The sequence below is a fragment of the Ascaphus truei genome, chromosome 11 (assembly GCF_040206685.1).
Source record: "Ascaphus truei isolate aAscTru1 chromosome 11, aAscTru1.hap1, whole genome shotgun sequence".
NCBI classification, from domain to species: Eukaryota; Metazoa; Chordata; class Amphibia; order Anura; family Ascaphidae; genus Ascaphus; species Ascaphus truei.
The window spans coordinates 47,225,460-47,242,959 of NC_134493.1; the positions used below are offsets into that span (position 1 = coordinate 47,225,460).

At 42.2% G+C, this 17,500-nt stretch overlaps 1 protein-coding gene across 4 annotated transcripts in view; it reads right to left on the reverse strand.

The window, feature by feature from the left end:
- The window catches only part of XYLT1 (xylosyltransferase 1), a 224,843-nt gene that overhangs the window by 97,080 nt on the left and 110,263 nt on the right, over positions 1–17,500 (reverse strand). For all 4 annotated transcript variants that reach the window (XM_075566076.1, XM_075566073.1, XM_075566077.1 and 1 more), the window contains exon 2: positions 7,753–8,278. In XM_075566076.1, coding sequence (XP_075422191.1) covers positions 7,753–8,278 — 526 coding nt within the window. The remainder of the gene's footprint in view (positions 1–7,752; positions 8,279–17,500) is intronic.

Genomic DNA, 17,500 nt, shown 5'->3' on the forward strand with positions numbered 1-17,500 from the left:
CAATAAAGGGACGGAGAAAAAGAGTGAGAGAAAGAGGAGAGAGGGAGAGTGAGAGAGGGAGAGACGGAGAGAGAGACCGGAGAGAGAGAGACAGAGAGAGAGACACGGGAGAGAGAGACGGAGGGAGAGAGAAAAGATGGAGAAGACAGAAAAAGACAAAGAAAAGAGAGAGAAAAAAAGAGAGGGAAGGACAGATCGAGAGGTAATATCTTCCTGCATGGTGCAATTACAAAAAAAGAATTTACACACAATAAGTCCTAGAAATACAACATAAATAAAAAGTTAGATATACATAATGAACAGTGGGTACAGCAGATACATAAAATATATTTTCCCATTTAAAAGACAATAAGAATGTGCCAGGCATCCAGCGTCTTGCTCTTTCCTCACTGCAAGTAGTCAAATGTTCAGGAAAAAAGCCCATGTTTTCTAAAATGGAAATTAAATTACCGATGTTCTCCTAATAAAATGATAAAAAAATAAAATAAAAATGCCTTGAAATTGGCTTTTTCATTCAGCGTGCTATATAAATGTATTCGAATTGCAGTAATAAAAAGAAATTATGATAAGGGCTTAGGTTACAGGAATAATGGATTAAATATAAAAATGCAGGCCAACAATAAAAAAATCCCTGTTTCCTACTGTGTTATGAGATGTGATAATGTTGACAATTTTTCTCTTTAAAGGTGTACAGCAAATAATAGTAATAATTATATATTATATATATATATATATATTTATTTACATCTGATATATTTACATCTGAAAGCACACCAAACGCGTTTCAGACCTTAATGGAAAGGACCATTAAGGTCTGAAACGCGTTGGTGTGCTTTGTTACTGATTTTTTGACCCATTAAATAGCTTTATTTTGGGAACGCATACCCTGTGGTTTATTGGCTGTTTTTTACAGCACTGGAGATAGTGCTCCGTTCTTTTCCCTCTCCCTTTTTGTGAAGATTTCCACAACGGAGGCACATTCAACCTGGAGGTGCTGGATATCTACAAGGACTTTCTGTTCATCGTGAATCTGCTTTCCCAAGTGAGTCCATTCCAGCTTTGCCTCAATCAATATCCAGGGATCATCAATTGGTAACTATCCTTACCTCATTGCCTTGTGGGATAGCTCATTACCTGATCCAATAGGACATCTACATATGAACAGGTTGTTTTCCAATTTATTGCTCATTTTCACAAACTACACATTTGTCTTGAGAGCATCACACATTTTTTCTACTGTTCAGTAAACAGAGCCCGGCTGCTGGCCCGTACTGAATCGGGAAAAACATGTGGTCTCAGCCATGGGGAAACGTGCTGGAAGTTTTCCAGGATCTACTGATCGAGACCTTCCGTCTCATGGAACGATGGGTATCTTTGGTTCACCACCAGTCATGGACAGTTAATTAATTTGGACACCATCATACGAAGCCATATTGGTATTGGAAGCTGTGCATCAAGTGACCAACAAGTTTAGTCACTTGTGAGATCGAGCATTTTAAGGCACCGGGCTCTAATTTTGCACCTTTGCGCCAATGAGTGATTTGTTTCTAACGAAGAGAAAATATCAATTTTCTGCGGCTTCCGTTATTATTTCCCCTATCTTTTGATTGCCAGATGAAAAAAGTGACACCTTTCAAGTTCAAACATAGAAGCTCAAGGACGAATAGTCGTTTCTGTTCACCGAGTTTGGGATACTGTAGCTTCCTCGGTTCATTGCTTCCAGTCATACATCACACTAGCACTGTACCTTGAGAGAAACCTAAATCTATGGCTACCAATGAATACTAATGGGGGCATGTAGAGGAACATTTCAATTGTTGTCTGGTTTTAAAACCCCAAACTGTACACTGTTTAAACTGCACATGTGCAAATGAGCACGTTGAGTGAACCTTTTAACCTATGAAGGCCCTTGTCTTCAAGCCTGTGTTAAGACTAGTATAGATGTAACCAACTATATCGCACCCAAAGGTGCGCTAATGCGAGGGAAATAGCACGGTGGCCTCGTCCCCTTCTCAAGCGCTGCTTAATGAAAACAATGGCTGCTTCTCTTGCTGGTGCCTTGCGTACGTCCCGGCTGCCAGCGCGAATCCTAACCTTCGCTGCATCTATAGAGAACTATCACTCCACTCCAGGACTGCTGTTTTGGTTTTCTTGATACACTATTTCAATAAAAATAATCAAAGGTTGCATATATTAAAACAATATATATATATATATATATATATATATATATATATATATATATACACACATATTGGTCGACAAATCACCAAAATATGTACTCGCCGAACAAAAAAAATCTACTCGCCATCTAGTACCAAATGTGTGCTGCTTGGGCCAATAGGAGCTCACCACGATGTTAAATCCACTCGCCCGGGGCTTGCAAATGTATAGGTTTGTCGAACACACATATATGTATGCACCTTAACCCTGGCTGTGCTCAAAGCTGTGACCATGCAGCAAGCTTAAGACTATAGGGAACCATGTTAAAAATGGTTATTGAGGCAAAAAGTGACACTGTGTGCTCATTTGCATGTCATTTCCCAGAATCCCTTGCTGCAGTGGAAGTGCTGTATGCTGGGTGATGATGGGGAAAGGCGGGGTTGCAGACCTGCCTAAGACATGCAGATGAGCACACAGCTATATTTGCATATTTGCTTTCCTGTGGAGGGTTTTTTGTCACTTTTTTTTACTCACCATAACTTAACTCAGTATTATGGTTTAGCCTATCCCATAAGCCTCTCTTGCATTCCCAGTAAAATCAACCCCACACTGATGAGACCCATCAAGGTCGAAACAGCTGTCTGTGGGTGATTTTCTGGGTATGCACCTTAACCCTGGCTGTGCTCAAAGCTGTGACCATGCAGCAAGCTTAAGCCTATAGGGAACCATGTTAAAAATGGTTATTGAGGCAAAAAGTGACACTGTGTGCTCATTTGCATGTCATTTCCCAGAATCCCTTGCTGCAGTGGAAGTGCTGTATGCTGGGTGATGATGGGGAAAGGCGGGGTTGCAGACCTGCCTAAGACATGCAGATGAGCACACAGCTATATTTGCATATATATATATATATATATATATATATACTAGCTGATATACCCGGCGTTGCCCGTGATGTAATGTTCTGCCTCCCCCATCCTCCCTCTCAACTCCCTTCCCCCCCTCTTCACAGCTGTTCAGGCTTCCCCCCCCTTCACTCCTGACTCCGTCCCCCCCCCTCTCTCTCCTGACTCCTTCTCTCCCCCTCTCTCCCCCCTCTCTCCTGACTCCCTCTCCCCCCCCTCTCTCCTGACTCCCTCCCCCCCTCTCTCCTGACTCCCTCTCCCCCCTCACCTGACTCCCTCTCCCCCCCCTCTCTCCTGACTCCCTCCCCTCCTCTCTCCTGACTAACTCCCCCCTCTCTCCTGACTAACTCCCCCCCCCTCTCTCCTGACTAACTCCCCCCCCTCTCTCCTGACTGAATACCACCCGCGCTTGTCCGCTGTGCGCCGCCATCTTACGTGGGCATCTGCAGGAGGAAGGGGGTCCTTCCGAAGGCTGCCTGCCCACTGCCTGTCCCCCTGCCGGGGAGGAGGGAAGTGAGCGTTGGCGGCTGGGGCAGGAGGGCCGCGCCGCGCTTCCCCTCCGTCCGGGAGCAGGTGGGGGGAGGGAGAGAGAGTTGGGTGACATCATAGAGCCGGATGACGTCATAGAGCCACCAATCTGATTGGCCAGAGGCTGAGGACCAATCAGATTCACCGCAGCTAGTACCAACCTTTCGATTTTATATATTAAGATATATATACACTCACACACACTATTTTTTTTAAGTGCCTCTATCGTTGACATGGTAAAGTGGAAGATACAAGTAGCGTGTATTAAGTTGATGCAAGTAACTTTCTTGGCAACATTTAAAAACACTATTTGGAAGAGTAAAAAAAATAATCAAGACGACAAAGCTGGTAGAATGTAATTCCTATTTGACAACAGCAGATGTGACTGCATCACCGGAATATATGAGAACCATGCACAGTGGAATTGTTTATCTTGATTGATGTCCACATTTAGCGGCTATGTAGCTTTGAACTACTGTGCTTCTGCAGCTGATCTAAGGGAATTACACAGAAGATGACATCTCCGTGGAAGTCGCAGCTCTATGAAAGCTTATACACAAACATAATGAATTAATCTGTTCACCCCAATGCATAAATATTTAAAGTTCAGGCTTCGCAGCAAACAGATAGCAGATCTTTCTCTCCACCCAGGACGTGAGAGACGGTGTATGACTAGGCATGCTAAACACATTGATAACGGCCACTTGACTTCCATGGAGATCCATCAGCAGACGGGAACTGTGCGGACACTGGCAGATATGCTGATTTTGGAAATAAACAGTAAGAGTGTAGCTGTTATCTGCTTCTTCAAAAATACTTCACTGCTTTGAGGAGTCTCTAGCACAGAAAGAGTTGCTCAAATAGTTTACCAAATAATGTGATAAGCATGTGATATGCAGAGGTCAAGTATAATGTATAAAATGTCCAGTACTGTATGTGAGCATTTTCTACATACTATAATGCACGTCGAGTAATATCCAGGAGCAGAGAGTTTAAGGGCCACATCTAGCCTTCCGTGGGCCACCAAGTCTAAAGTAATAAAAAGTATTAAATAAAAACAAAACCATAACAAGTTAAAAACTATTAATAACCCCTTCCTATATTCTTACTCAAATAAAGTGTATGCAAATGATCAACTTAACCGCCTGAGCAGTTTTCACAGGGGATCGCAGAATATTTAAGATCTGTTTATTAATACCGTTTAGTGATTCAGACATGAGAATTAGATTTGCATTTCATTTTACATTCAATATAAGCCTAAGAGCAGCTGAAAGGGCAAATAGTTCAGCAAAAGCTGTTCTTCTGGTTAAAGCAATGTTTATATCTTTATATGGCCAGGTGACCATGCCTTCAATATACAGAGTGTAGAAAGTAATTACCATGGCATGGGACCATAGTGGAGCTATTAGGGACATACAAGGATCAAAGCAGAGGGTGGCCGAGGGTGTCAGCTATGCCCAATTACTTGGGGAGTGTTAATAAAAGAACGGGATCCTATATTATTTACTTTCCTAGACATGTCCCCTGCAAAGCCAGCTATAAATATAAAGCATGTCTGTGTTTTATAAACTCTGTAATATCAAGGTTTTAATTTAATAGCACAACTATCAGGAGATCAATAAGGAAGAATGATGAAAGAATAATTAACCCCATGGCTGCCAGAAAGGCCTACAATGTAATTACTTTTCATCACTTCATAATGGCTTTCCGATTAAGGGCCAGCCTGAATGCACACAGATTGCAGAGGACCAGCGCCACAAAAGCTCCATTAAGTCACTTAATGTGGTGTTAAGTTAACTTAATGTCACTTTCAGACTAATGGTTCATCTTCTCAGGACAATAACATGACGTTCGGCCATGTTTTCTCCTGTAAGGAGTGTAGCGCTAACTTGGTTAGTGATCCTGACATACAAATGAGGCGTTATCATAACATCGCCTATCCACTACGGCAGGGGTCTCAACTCCAGTCCTCAAGAGTCGTCCACCTCCCCCACCCCCCCCAAACAGTCCAAGTTTTCAGGATATCCCTGTGGCCAGCAAGTACCCATCGCACATGCACGGTCAGCGCTCACCATTCACGCATGCGCAGTTGGTGCTCGTCATTTACGCATGCGCAGTCAACACTTGCCATTCGCGCAAGCACCAAATTTGTCCCGGTTTTACCAGGGACATATATGGTCCCCCTATCTTGGGCTCTACTTTGGTAATAAAAAATGTCATCATATAATTAAGACTATTTAATTCCCTCTCCGAGTACAGGTACGTGAAGCAAAGTTTTACTATCCACAGCTGTAAAATTCCAGCAACCCCAACAAGCAACATATTGGGAGTATGAGCAAAAGGACCTGGTATAGCGATCTTCTAGAACGCAAGTGACCACTTAGACTACAGAAACGCATGAGACTGCCTTCCAACCAGCCAGACTGTCTCCAAATAAGCGAGGCTTGCTAGCCAAAGTCTTAAATAATGTTAAATACCACTTAGAGTGCAATCTCTTTGGGGCAGGACCTCCCTTTGCCTCAAGTTGTCATTTACCTGTTGCGCTTATCCCCACAGTTTGTCATTTATTTACCATGTGTTGTTGTTAAGCGCTGCGTACATTGCTGGCGCTATATAAATTAAATTATACATCCAGGTCCATACATATGCTTCTACTGCAGGTGGTGTACCTGTGTATTAAAGTGCTAAATTAACATGTCCAGCACGGAGACGCTCTTCAGGTAAAAGATATTTCCGTTTTATTTTCTCTACGACAATGTTGTAGAAGGCACCAACTGCATAGATGCTCAGTACTATTATACAGGGCTGTATGTTAATAATCAAGGGACTCTGAAATTGTTTAACCAAAAGGAGCGTTTTAATAGTAGCTTATTGATGCAACAGGTCCCTCGACTAAATGAAGGTTGACAATTAACAATTAGCCAAGTTTACTCTTAAAAGAAGTATCCTGCAGTGCAAGTTGCAGTATGAAGTTCATCCGTCTGACTGCGCTGATGTCTCGTCCCCAAACAGTCCTCTCTAGGGTAACAAATATGTCTGTATTGTTTGAAAACGTTGCTGTTCTGCCCTATGAAAGGTTTCTCCAGGGGAAATCAATATTTCCGTTCTTTTAAAACAACGATGACGTTATTTTGCCTTAACACAGCTTTCTTGGGACGAGCTAATTAGCGAGGAACCTATAAAAAAATATATATATATATGGAATCTTGGTGCTTAAATAAGGTATGATAATGTGAAAGCACTTAGTCGTTAAATGACTTATTCACACACATACACAGGGCTAAGCTGCAGATAATGTGTGAACTATTTTTTATTCTTAAAATACTTACATTATTCCACAATAAAGGCAATTTAAGTCAAAGTGAAAATGGTTAATTCTTTACAAAAATATGTAGTTTGCAAAATGTAGAATTGTGCAGCAACTTCTTACACTACGTTTTTTACCAACACATATTGTCGTGACTTCAATATTTTTACAGTGTGAAATAGTATCTGTGATACAATTCCATATGCCCAAACAGAGACACGTCATACCAAATATTATCTTTTTTTTACAGGATTTAAATAATCATACCATGGTACTGTATATTTATATACTGTGCTAACTGTGCCAATGATGCAGGTCATCCCAATCAGAAGGATTCAAAGACATATTCCTTATATGATATAAATAGGGGTGCACTTTTTTTTAGAGTAATCAATTTTATATATTGTGTTTACTCTGTGGTTATATCACTGAATTCACTTCACTTGAATATATATATGTGTTTATCATCACACCTATACAATTGATGCGCAGTTTTATACTTTTTCCAATATTCCGTATGTGTGTTACTCTTAAAGAGATTTCTCTGTTGAAACATTACATGGCAAATGTGGTTATCAACATGTGTTCTTATTGAGAGAGCGTATAATTCATTTACGTGCCATTAGAGTGCATTAGTGCATTAGAATGCAATTCATTCAAGTGCAATAGTGCCGATCAGACACTTCAGTAGGAAAACACCCATTGGCCTAAATTGGAGTTCCCATGTGGCATTACCTGACCAGCCTCATCTTACTTAGTAAATAGACCCTTAATAGGGTTGCTACCGATCTTTGGTATGATACAGCAAATGCATATTATCCATTGATGAGTGACGCCCGAAAAAAAACTTACCCTCCAGTGGACAAAGCCGAGTCACTTTCTCCGGCATGAGTTGCGCCTGCTTATGCTGGCAGTAAACCTCGGCAATCTCTTGTCGACATTGTTTTGACTTGGCCCGAGAAAGAGCCGATATGGCCTCCTTGCCCGTTATTTCGCATTTTGGGGGCAGCTCGTACTTGATTTCCGGCGAGCTGCTCCCACTCTTCTTGGCATGATGCTGCTTAGCGTTTCGGTAGCCATCTTTGAGGTTGGTATTGCTGAGGTTCTTGGTAGGGTGGTCGACGTAATGTAAAACCTCATTGGAATTCTTGGCCAGTATGGCGTTCTCCTTGACTTTTTCCTGTAGCGCCAGCTTCCTTTTTAGGTGTTCTTTCTGCTTGCTAAGAGGCTTTTTCACCAGCTCCGCTTGGTGCTTTTGCCTTTGCGTCCTTGGGGCAAAGTTACTGTTGTCAATGTTTTCGAAGTCTTTGGGGACAGAGTTCTCATTATTGCTGTCCGTCCTCATTTTCTCCTTGGGTCGGTGAGAAAAATATCCATCCTGCAACGGGGAAACAAAAATGAAGGATTTAGGTACACGTAATAAAAAGAAAAAAGTCGTGAACTGTGCTGTATTTCCACCGTTAAGTCAAACTATTGGTACATGTGTTAATGGTTTGCTGAGTAACTGGAGTCTATTACCATCCTTCACAGGGAGTTAGCTGCATTTTTACAAAGATTTTTCTATAGAAGGAGATATTAAATGGCAGTGGAACAACTGTGGTTAGTGACTCACAAATAAAGCCTTATTTGAACTTGTGTCCTGTGCTTTTATAGACAAAATAAATTATACAGTACGCTCTGCAAAAAGGCAATATTTCCCAGAAGGCCACTTCCCATAACAGATTTTAAAGCTGATTTAAGCCATGAAAAAGCACAGACTTCGGACATTTCATATGTACGGAGTTATACTGCAGCTCATATTGTTAAGTTATAGTTTATTTGTCATAAGAGGCTATGTTAAAAATATATATTACAACGATATATATCTTTTTTTTTTTTAGAAATGCGCTGTGGGATAGATAATTCTTTGAGTTCGTCGCAAGTGCTATTAAAACAATAACATCTCAAATTTGCTACAGAAACGGGACATTTTTGTATTCGTTTTTAAATCAAATAAACAAATTGCCAAAGCTGAACCACTGGATACAGCTAAAGCTTCCATGGCCCAAATAAATGAAGCCCATAATAATTTCTATGAAGGATCATAGGAGAACACACACACTGCAGCACTGGACAAGTTAATAGCCATCTTTTCCTCTGCCAGCTTTTAATAGAAAAGAAACAACAGTCAGTTCTAGGCCAAGAATGGAGCAATTCTGGGATAAGATATGTGTTTTCATTCCAATTCCAGTAAACTATTTTATTTCGTACAAAACCAAATCTCTGGTTGCTTCCTTTGCCACCTGACCCTATAATAACCATTTTTAAAAGTCACACGCCGCAAGTGAGGACAATTATCATGGGAAATTCACTATATCTCTTTTCATAAACAAGTAGATGACATACACCCTATGAATTTGCGCTATCCAGTGATTTTCAATAGAGGTTCCTAGGAACCCTTTGGTTCCGGCGGCATCCCTAAAGGGTTCCCTGCAATTCAAAATTTTACGAAATACAGAATAATTTACAATACATCTGATCTCAGACGCGCTATTAGAGAGGGTTGGGGTTCCTTATAATGCATCTGATCTCGGACGCGCTATTAGAGAGGGTTGGGGTTCCTTATAATGCATCTGATCTCAGACACGCTGTTAGATAGGGTTGGGGATCCAAAGAATTTCACAATATAATTATAGGATTCATTAATCAAAAAAAGGTTGCAAACCACTGCTATAAGGGGTCTATAAACGGGCAGACTAGTTTTTTTCTTAATTTCAGACATTTACATATTAATAAGCAACATTAATACAGCTGTATATTTTGATGTGCTGTAACCTAGGACCACACGCTGACCATTTTGTTAGCAGATTATATTTCTTATATGTATTTCCCTAACATGATTAGCTGTTTTCATCACGAATCTTGGTTTGAAGCCCAAATCATAGATTATAGAAGCATAAATCACATCAACACTGTAAAATGATTCTGTATTCAAATATAATTTGTATAGATATTACAAAGGCATATGAAAAAATGTTTATAATACTGTATGCACCCTGTTCGATACTGTTGTCTCTTAATTTTTTTTTTTTTTAAAGTTCCAGTACAGAAGGAGAGGATTCTGGGAAAAAAAACAAGTCCTGCTGTGCTTTGATGGTTAACTGGCTGCCATGTCTACAGCTTCATTGTATCACTAGCTGCTCATAGAAAGCTCAGGTTTTGTGTCACTAGAAATGATGACAATCCTGTAAGGAATCGGGGAATACGTCCTCTGCGACATGTTCCCTCCTTAGGCCGTGCGTATAGTGCCGTCGTTGGCGACGGCGACACGGCGGGTGACGTCACCCGTCGCCACCGGCGAAAGTTATGTTTCGCCGGACGACGGGGTCGCGGGATTCCCGCAGTTTGATTTGTTCAAGGGCCGTCACGTGACGCGACGGCTCTTGAAAAAATCAAATTTTGCCGGCATCAGATTTTTGCGACGGCGACGTCGCTTCGTCGCGTGCGCTTAGCGGCAATGTATTTGTTTTCGGGCGACGTTGCGTCGCCGGCACTATAAGCGCGGCCTTACTTGTTGTCGCGAAGTCCTCTACTCTGGCACCAGCGCATGTGCGCTTCCCTGCTTACAGAGCGCACAGCTTTTCTAGAGTGCCACGGACCTTAGCTCCGCCCCCTCGGACGCACATGTGACGTCGTGCACCGCTCCCCAGTGCGTGTCAAGTATTCTACCAGCCCACTTGTCTCCTGCAGCCAATCCTTGCCTCCGGAGGCCGCGCCTCCGTTCCGCCTCTCTTGTGACTGGTTCCTGTGTGCTATAAAGATGCTGCAGTTCCTGTCTTACGTTGCTGAGCATAACTAGTTGTAGCCTTGTGCTTCCACGTCTGTTGTGCCTTGCTCCCCGTCTTGTGCTTCTCTCTACAGTTAACCCTTCGTGTACCGACCCGGATTGTAATTGGAAACTCCTGTGGATACTGACCCCGGCTTACCCTCGACTCTGCTGATTTTCTCCAACCCTGACCACGGCTACACGGACTACCACTACTCTGACCTCTCCAACCCCAGACCACGGCTACACGGACTTTGACCATTCTAATCTCTCCAACCCAAGACCTCGGCAAGTATCTGGACTCACCCACTCTCTCCAACCCAGACCCGGCTACGTTGACAATCCACCTGCCAGGCACGCTTCCGCTGCTGTGGTGTGCGTGGTTCTATACTTCCCCTCCTCAGTACCGGGTCCTGTCTTGCTCATGGGCAGCGCAAGCGTTACAAATCCATAACATGATTAGGCAGGGATTCATTGGTACAGTGTGTATAAATAATGAAAAGCCTATGAGGATCATCTACTGACACAGCTTTATCCTAACACGCCATTATCACCTACCTTTATTTTACAAGTATGAATGAACTTTAATTCTTAACAATGCATTACAAAGTTATAACGGCCGTCGCCATGAAAATATAAATTTTGCTAAAGCAAGCAAATATTAAACCAGTTAGAGCCTTTTCTACTTAAAGAGCAGAGAGCCAAGAAACAAATTAAGTGATCCACATAACGCACAGGCAATGCCATCTATACATCTCAAACAAGAAGACTTGGAGAATAATTTGCTCTACACCGATGCAGCCATTTGGGCGAAAATCTGCATCGACCGCAATGCGGAATTATGGCCGAAAAAGTCCCAAACGTCCACTTCGACAGGTACAGAATAAAGCCCTAAGTTACACGGCAAGTAATCACACAGACACACAACACATCTAGAAGAAAGTGAAGACAAAACAACAGCGCACAATGCTTTTCTCTTCACTTTCTTCTAGCATTTGTGAGATGATGAGCCATTTGTGAGATGAGCCATGTCTAACATACAGCTGCAGACGTCTCTTATCACGTATAAGGTTCTGTATACAGTATGTGTATATGTGTGTATGTGTTTATGTTCACTGTTCAATATGTTTGATTCACATTTATTTTCTCTGATCTGGATATTTGGGATCTCAGCATAGTTTGTAACACTGCACCAATTGTATATCACTTAAATCCCTAGAATTACACTTTTGCTGCACACTTTCTTTCTGTATACAACTCATCTCCGTTTTATAGTGTCAGGCGTGCGCGTGCGCGTATTTTTAGTTGGCTGACGTTAGTCAGCCTTTCTATAGATGTGCCGCGCGCGCGCGCGCACGGCAGGGAGAGGGGAGCCGACAGACAGCGGCGAAGATGAAGAAATTAATCTTTTTGCGCCGCTGCCTGCGCTCAAATGTATGTTTTAGTGTGTACAGTATGTATGCATGTATGTGTGGATGTGTGTGTGGATGTGTGTGTGTGTGTGTGTGTGTGTGAGGGGGGTAAATAATTGCACACAAAAATTAAAAAATTATTAAACTTTTTTTTTTTTATTTAAAAAAATCTTACTTAAGACTTAATTTCACTCACACAACATATACACACACATATATACACACACACACACACACACACACACACACACACACACGCAGCTCGCGGCACTATATACAGGAAAAGCATGCGGCGCGTGCACGCGCGTTCGCATAGGCATGGGCGTTCGCACAGCCGCATCCTATATATAACAGCCCTCACATGTCTGTCCTGTAGCCTTAATGCTAAACATCACCTTACACCTATACTGTTATCTCATTAAAAATATGTGTGTAATGGAACACGGCTTGTAACTTGTTCGGGGAAGAACGAAGAGTAACGACCAAAATACTCCACAACTCATCCACATCCGTATATCCCTTATCATATGTGTGGTATCTATTACTCAAACAGACATACAACAAACAAAACTGGCATAATGCAGCAACCCTCCCCTCCAAAAAAAAAACGTATATAAATGTAATTTACATGTTAATATCGTTTCCAGTGAGCTTGTCCTGCTCTTTATAAGAATTTTTTTTTTAAAGCAGTGTTGAAAGTAATGATTTTCTAAATCTCTGGGTCAGCATGGTAACCTTGAGGCTGCACTGGGCCCTGGGGAGAGCCCCATTTTGCTCTTCCACACACTTAATATTTCAAATGCGTATATCTCCCGAATGGAGCATCCGATTCAACAAATAAAAACAACATTGGGAAGAGCAAGAACACCTCTCTTAATGAAGATCAGTGCAGGCCAGTGCCTTCTTAATATGGAGCCTAGTGGTTTGGGTGCAGGATGTATGTGGAGCGTTTTATCTTCTTCCCCTGCAGGATTACCTCCGCTCTTTAAGCAGCTTGTATGGCTGGATAAAGCCGGTTATACAAAAGTACAAAACCAACAGGTCATTCAGGTACTTATCCAGCACATGTCTAACAAAGAACATGTCTGCCACATAAAGTACATGCCGTAGGAAAACGTAATGGAGGGGCCGGGAAAGAAGTCATTATATAAGTACGATTGTAATAATGACGCTCAGCGGGTCTATAAATCAGCGCTCAGTGCAAACACTGCGAGATGTTGGGGGGGGGGGGGGTCAGTGAAATCTCTACAAAAGTGTCATGTGAACAATACAAAGGTACCAGCTAATCTTAAATCCCACAAATGCATGGGGTGACAGCGTGACACCACCATTCAAAGCAGATTACCATCTATTATTATCAATGTGCAAGACATCATGCAGCCAGAGGCCAAGGAAGATATAGGTGGGGGACAGGGCGGGGATACTTAGTAGATCTCTTGAATTCTTGTGTTGTGAGTCAACTACATCTATCAAGAGCCTTGCTGCGATCACGTCAGTACACTGCTGGCTTTCTGGTATCAGTAGCATGTGTGCCCTAGGACTGGGGGGCTCAACTCTAGTCCTCAAGCCCCCCCTCGCCCAACAGGTCAGGTTTTCAGGCTATCCCTACTTCAGCGCAGTTGGCTCATTCAGTCCCTGCTTCAGCACAGGTGGCTCAAGCAGAGCCAGTGCAAAAAGTGTGTGTAATCGGGCGCTCCTTAATTAATCAAACAAAGTGCTAGTGCATCAATCTTGTGTATAAAATATAATATATAAATAAACTCAAAATATTAGTGACCAGTATTTGTATAGTGAACCCATTTAACAATTAATTAGTAATAATATAAAATAATTTCCACCACCAAATGTGAAATGAAGAATTAATTGTAAAGCAGCTCATACAAAACCCTTCAATAGACTGTTCTGGAGTCTATATCTTGATTGTATTCTTCCACAGCAAGGGGAGCGCAGGAAGTTCACAGCGTGGTCATGAAAAGACGAAAAGAAATAACATAGTGCGACCTGTGTATGTGTATCTGGAATATGTAGGGTTGTAAGATAGTAACACTCACACTTTTTCCCAGAAATCAAGCAGTACAGAGACTTTCTCTCTCTGAAACGAGCAACATGGTCTTAGGGGAATTTAAAATTTCCCCACTTGCCGGCGCGACAGGCCGGTCATGTGAGCGGTTCGCCCAATGAGGGCGAACCAGCTCCGTGACGTCACTGGCCCGCCCCCGGCCAGTGACGCGCCCGCCCCCGGCCCGCTGACAGCGCGTGCGGTAAGCAACCGAAAGGCCAGGGAAAGCAGCCACTTTCCCTGCGCCTCAGCGCGCTTCAGCACGCCAGCCGGGAGCATGGCCGAGGTCTTAGTCTTCATCCTTTTCGCAAAATGTCATGCGAGTGGAGGGGGTGCACGGAGGAGATGCGGCTGGCGCGCGGTCTAGTCTCAGCGCCAGCCGGAGTAATGCCCCAGCCAATTAGGGGCAAAAGGTAGAATAAGATGTGCCGCAGCAGTAATTTAAAATGTGAGTGCATTTGAAATCTGCTATTTCGCTCTATAATTATACTTTTTAGACATCCTACACTATGCTAGTCTTCATCCTTTTTTCATGATATGGAAGGAGATATTACCCCACGGACACAGTAACGTGCTGGAAACCACAACTGAAGGTTGCTCGTTTCAGAGAGAGAAAGAGTCTCTGTACGGCTTGATTTCTGGGAAAAAGTGTGAGTGTTACTATCTTCCAGCCCCACATATTCCAGATACATATACACAGGCCGCACTATGTTATTTCTTTTCGTCTTTTCATGACCACGCTGTGAACATCCTGGCTCAAGCAGAGCCTCTGATTGAGCCACCTGTGCTGAAGCTGGGATATCCTGAAAACCTGTTCTGTTGGGTGGGGGGGGGGGGGGGAGCTTGAGGACTGGAGTTCAGCACCCCTGCCCTAGGCCACAAGTATTACATTATGGGGTCTGGCACCCCAGTGGTCCCCAAGCTCGTTTCCTGTAGGGGAGATTACGTTCTACGCTTCTGTGGACTCCTCCCCTTCAGTTCCACCATCAGTGACGGAGCGATCATGTGACCGCGAGTGCCGACACTCAGAGATCCAGCCAGTTCCTATTTATCAAAGCAAAAGTGTTGCATTTCTCGGGCAGACGCACCGCACCGTATGTATCAAAGCAAACATCCTACTGATTTCAAATGTATTTTTCTTTTGATACTTGGGGTGAATGGTTTTGCCCCAAAATGTCACCATTTACTGTATGCCTTGTTACTTATGCCCCTGTGTGCGGAGATCCTTATAGTGACCCATACACCTGCTAAAGAAAATAGTTCAGCACATTTTAGTCAAGCCTGGTGTGCAACACCCCACTCTAAACATGTCTTACTTTGCCATTTAATAAAGCAGCAATACAGGTTTCTTCCCTACTCTGCTTTCTTTTTTTTTCTTTCTATATGTAAAGCATGTAACAATGTTTCCTTCTTCTTTCTTACCCAAGCTGGCAATCGTTTGGTGCTCCTGTTCTAAATCTCTCAAAATTCTGCTTGTGTTCCTAACATAATCTCCGCCTTTCAGTAATGCTTCAGTGAGTAACTCAATAGCTACAATGTATCCTGATATTACTAAGGTAACATTATCTATTGTTACAGTTTGCAGCTCAACCTGCTGGGGACATTGGCAACAAATGATCACAAACAGGAAAGTGTTACAACGATCTTGCACTGCTGGGGAGGTGGGATAAAACCTGCTATAGCAATCAAAGGATGCTCAGTATATTAAAACTCAATAAAATGGCATTAAAAGTTGAATTTAACAAAAAAAACAGTTACTATTATCTAACACTGCAGAACTGATTTATTAAAAAAAAATTTTTTTTTAAACTTCGGATATTGCATGATTTCACATCTTAACCAACAAGAAAAGCAGCTGTGACAGGGAGGAAGTTGAACAGGGAGGACAGCAGAGGTCAGGAGAAGTGTCAAAAACAACAATTATTTTGTTATAAGAATGGATCAGAACACAGTAAAAGTGCCAGCGTCTATGCAATATACTAAGGTGATAAGTAGCGCCGTGATTCTTCCCAAAAACAGCGACTAAGCTGGGAATGTTGTGTGTTGATTTTAACAACATATCCTTAGGTATATAAAATAACATGATGATGTACCTATCTCTTATCAGTTTCTTCTGTGTTTACGGACAGTCAGCAGAGCAATAAAAACAGGATTCAGGTTGCTGAGAAGGTTAAACTAATGGAAAGTTAACATCTTACGTTTGACCAGCATTCATTTCTAAACCATACTGTAGTTCTATTTCACCCGGATTTCTATTCCCTTTTATTCCAAAAGAAATTGTGCTTTTGATTTAAGCAAATGTTGATTTTGAGCCCGACTAGCAGGAAAGGTTTTATTGTGAAGTTGCAGTAATAAGATTGACCACGGAGGTAGTTATCGGCACAGTGTATTACTGCCAATTAAAGACACTGATTCATCTACCAAGTAACAGCACATGTGCATATGGAACCCGCCGCGTGTGATTGCTTTTTAACTGTCCTAGGTTTTCATCATTTCATATCTCATGCTCACCACTTGATGGATAATTTTAAGATTGAATTAGACAGCCAACCGATATTACAGATACTTAGTGTTGATGCGGCTGTGAAATCACTGCATGCCCATTGATACTTCGATCCCTCAGAGGTGAAATATTCGTTTGGTTATATCTTGTTGATATACATTAATTGCATTTACCTAAGCGCGCGCACACACACACACACACACACACACACACACACACACACACACACACACACACACACACACACACGTATCTTTGTATCTCTCTCATATATTACATAGTTACAGTTACTTAGTAGAGGAGGTTGAAAAAAGACACACATCCATCAAGTTCAACCTATGCTAAATTTAGACGACAGATACTTTATCCGTACTTACAGTATATTGAGCCAGAGGAAGGCAAACAAAAAACCCCAGTGAAATATCATCTTATGATATCTCATAAGGGGAAAAATAAATTCCTTCCTGACTCCAAGAATTGGCAATCAGATTACTCCCCGGATCAACATCATTCCCTTGCTTACTTATTTGGTATATCCCTGTATACCTTTCCTTTCTAAAAAGATGTCCAACCTTTTTTTTTTTAACAGATCTGGGTAATGAATGCCGCATTGTAACTGCCCTTACTGTGAAGAACCTTTTCCTTTGTTGCTGACTGGTGAAATCTCCTTTCCTCCAACCATAAGGTATGACCCTATGTCCTTTGTACTGCCCGTGGGATGAATAGTTCTTTTGAAAACTCATTGTACTGTCCCTGAATATATTTGTATATAGTTATCCTATCCCCTCTTAGACGCCTCTTTTCTAATGTAAATAAATCAA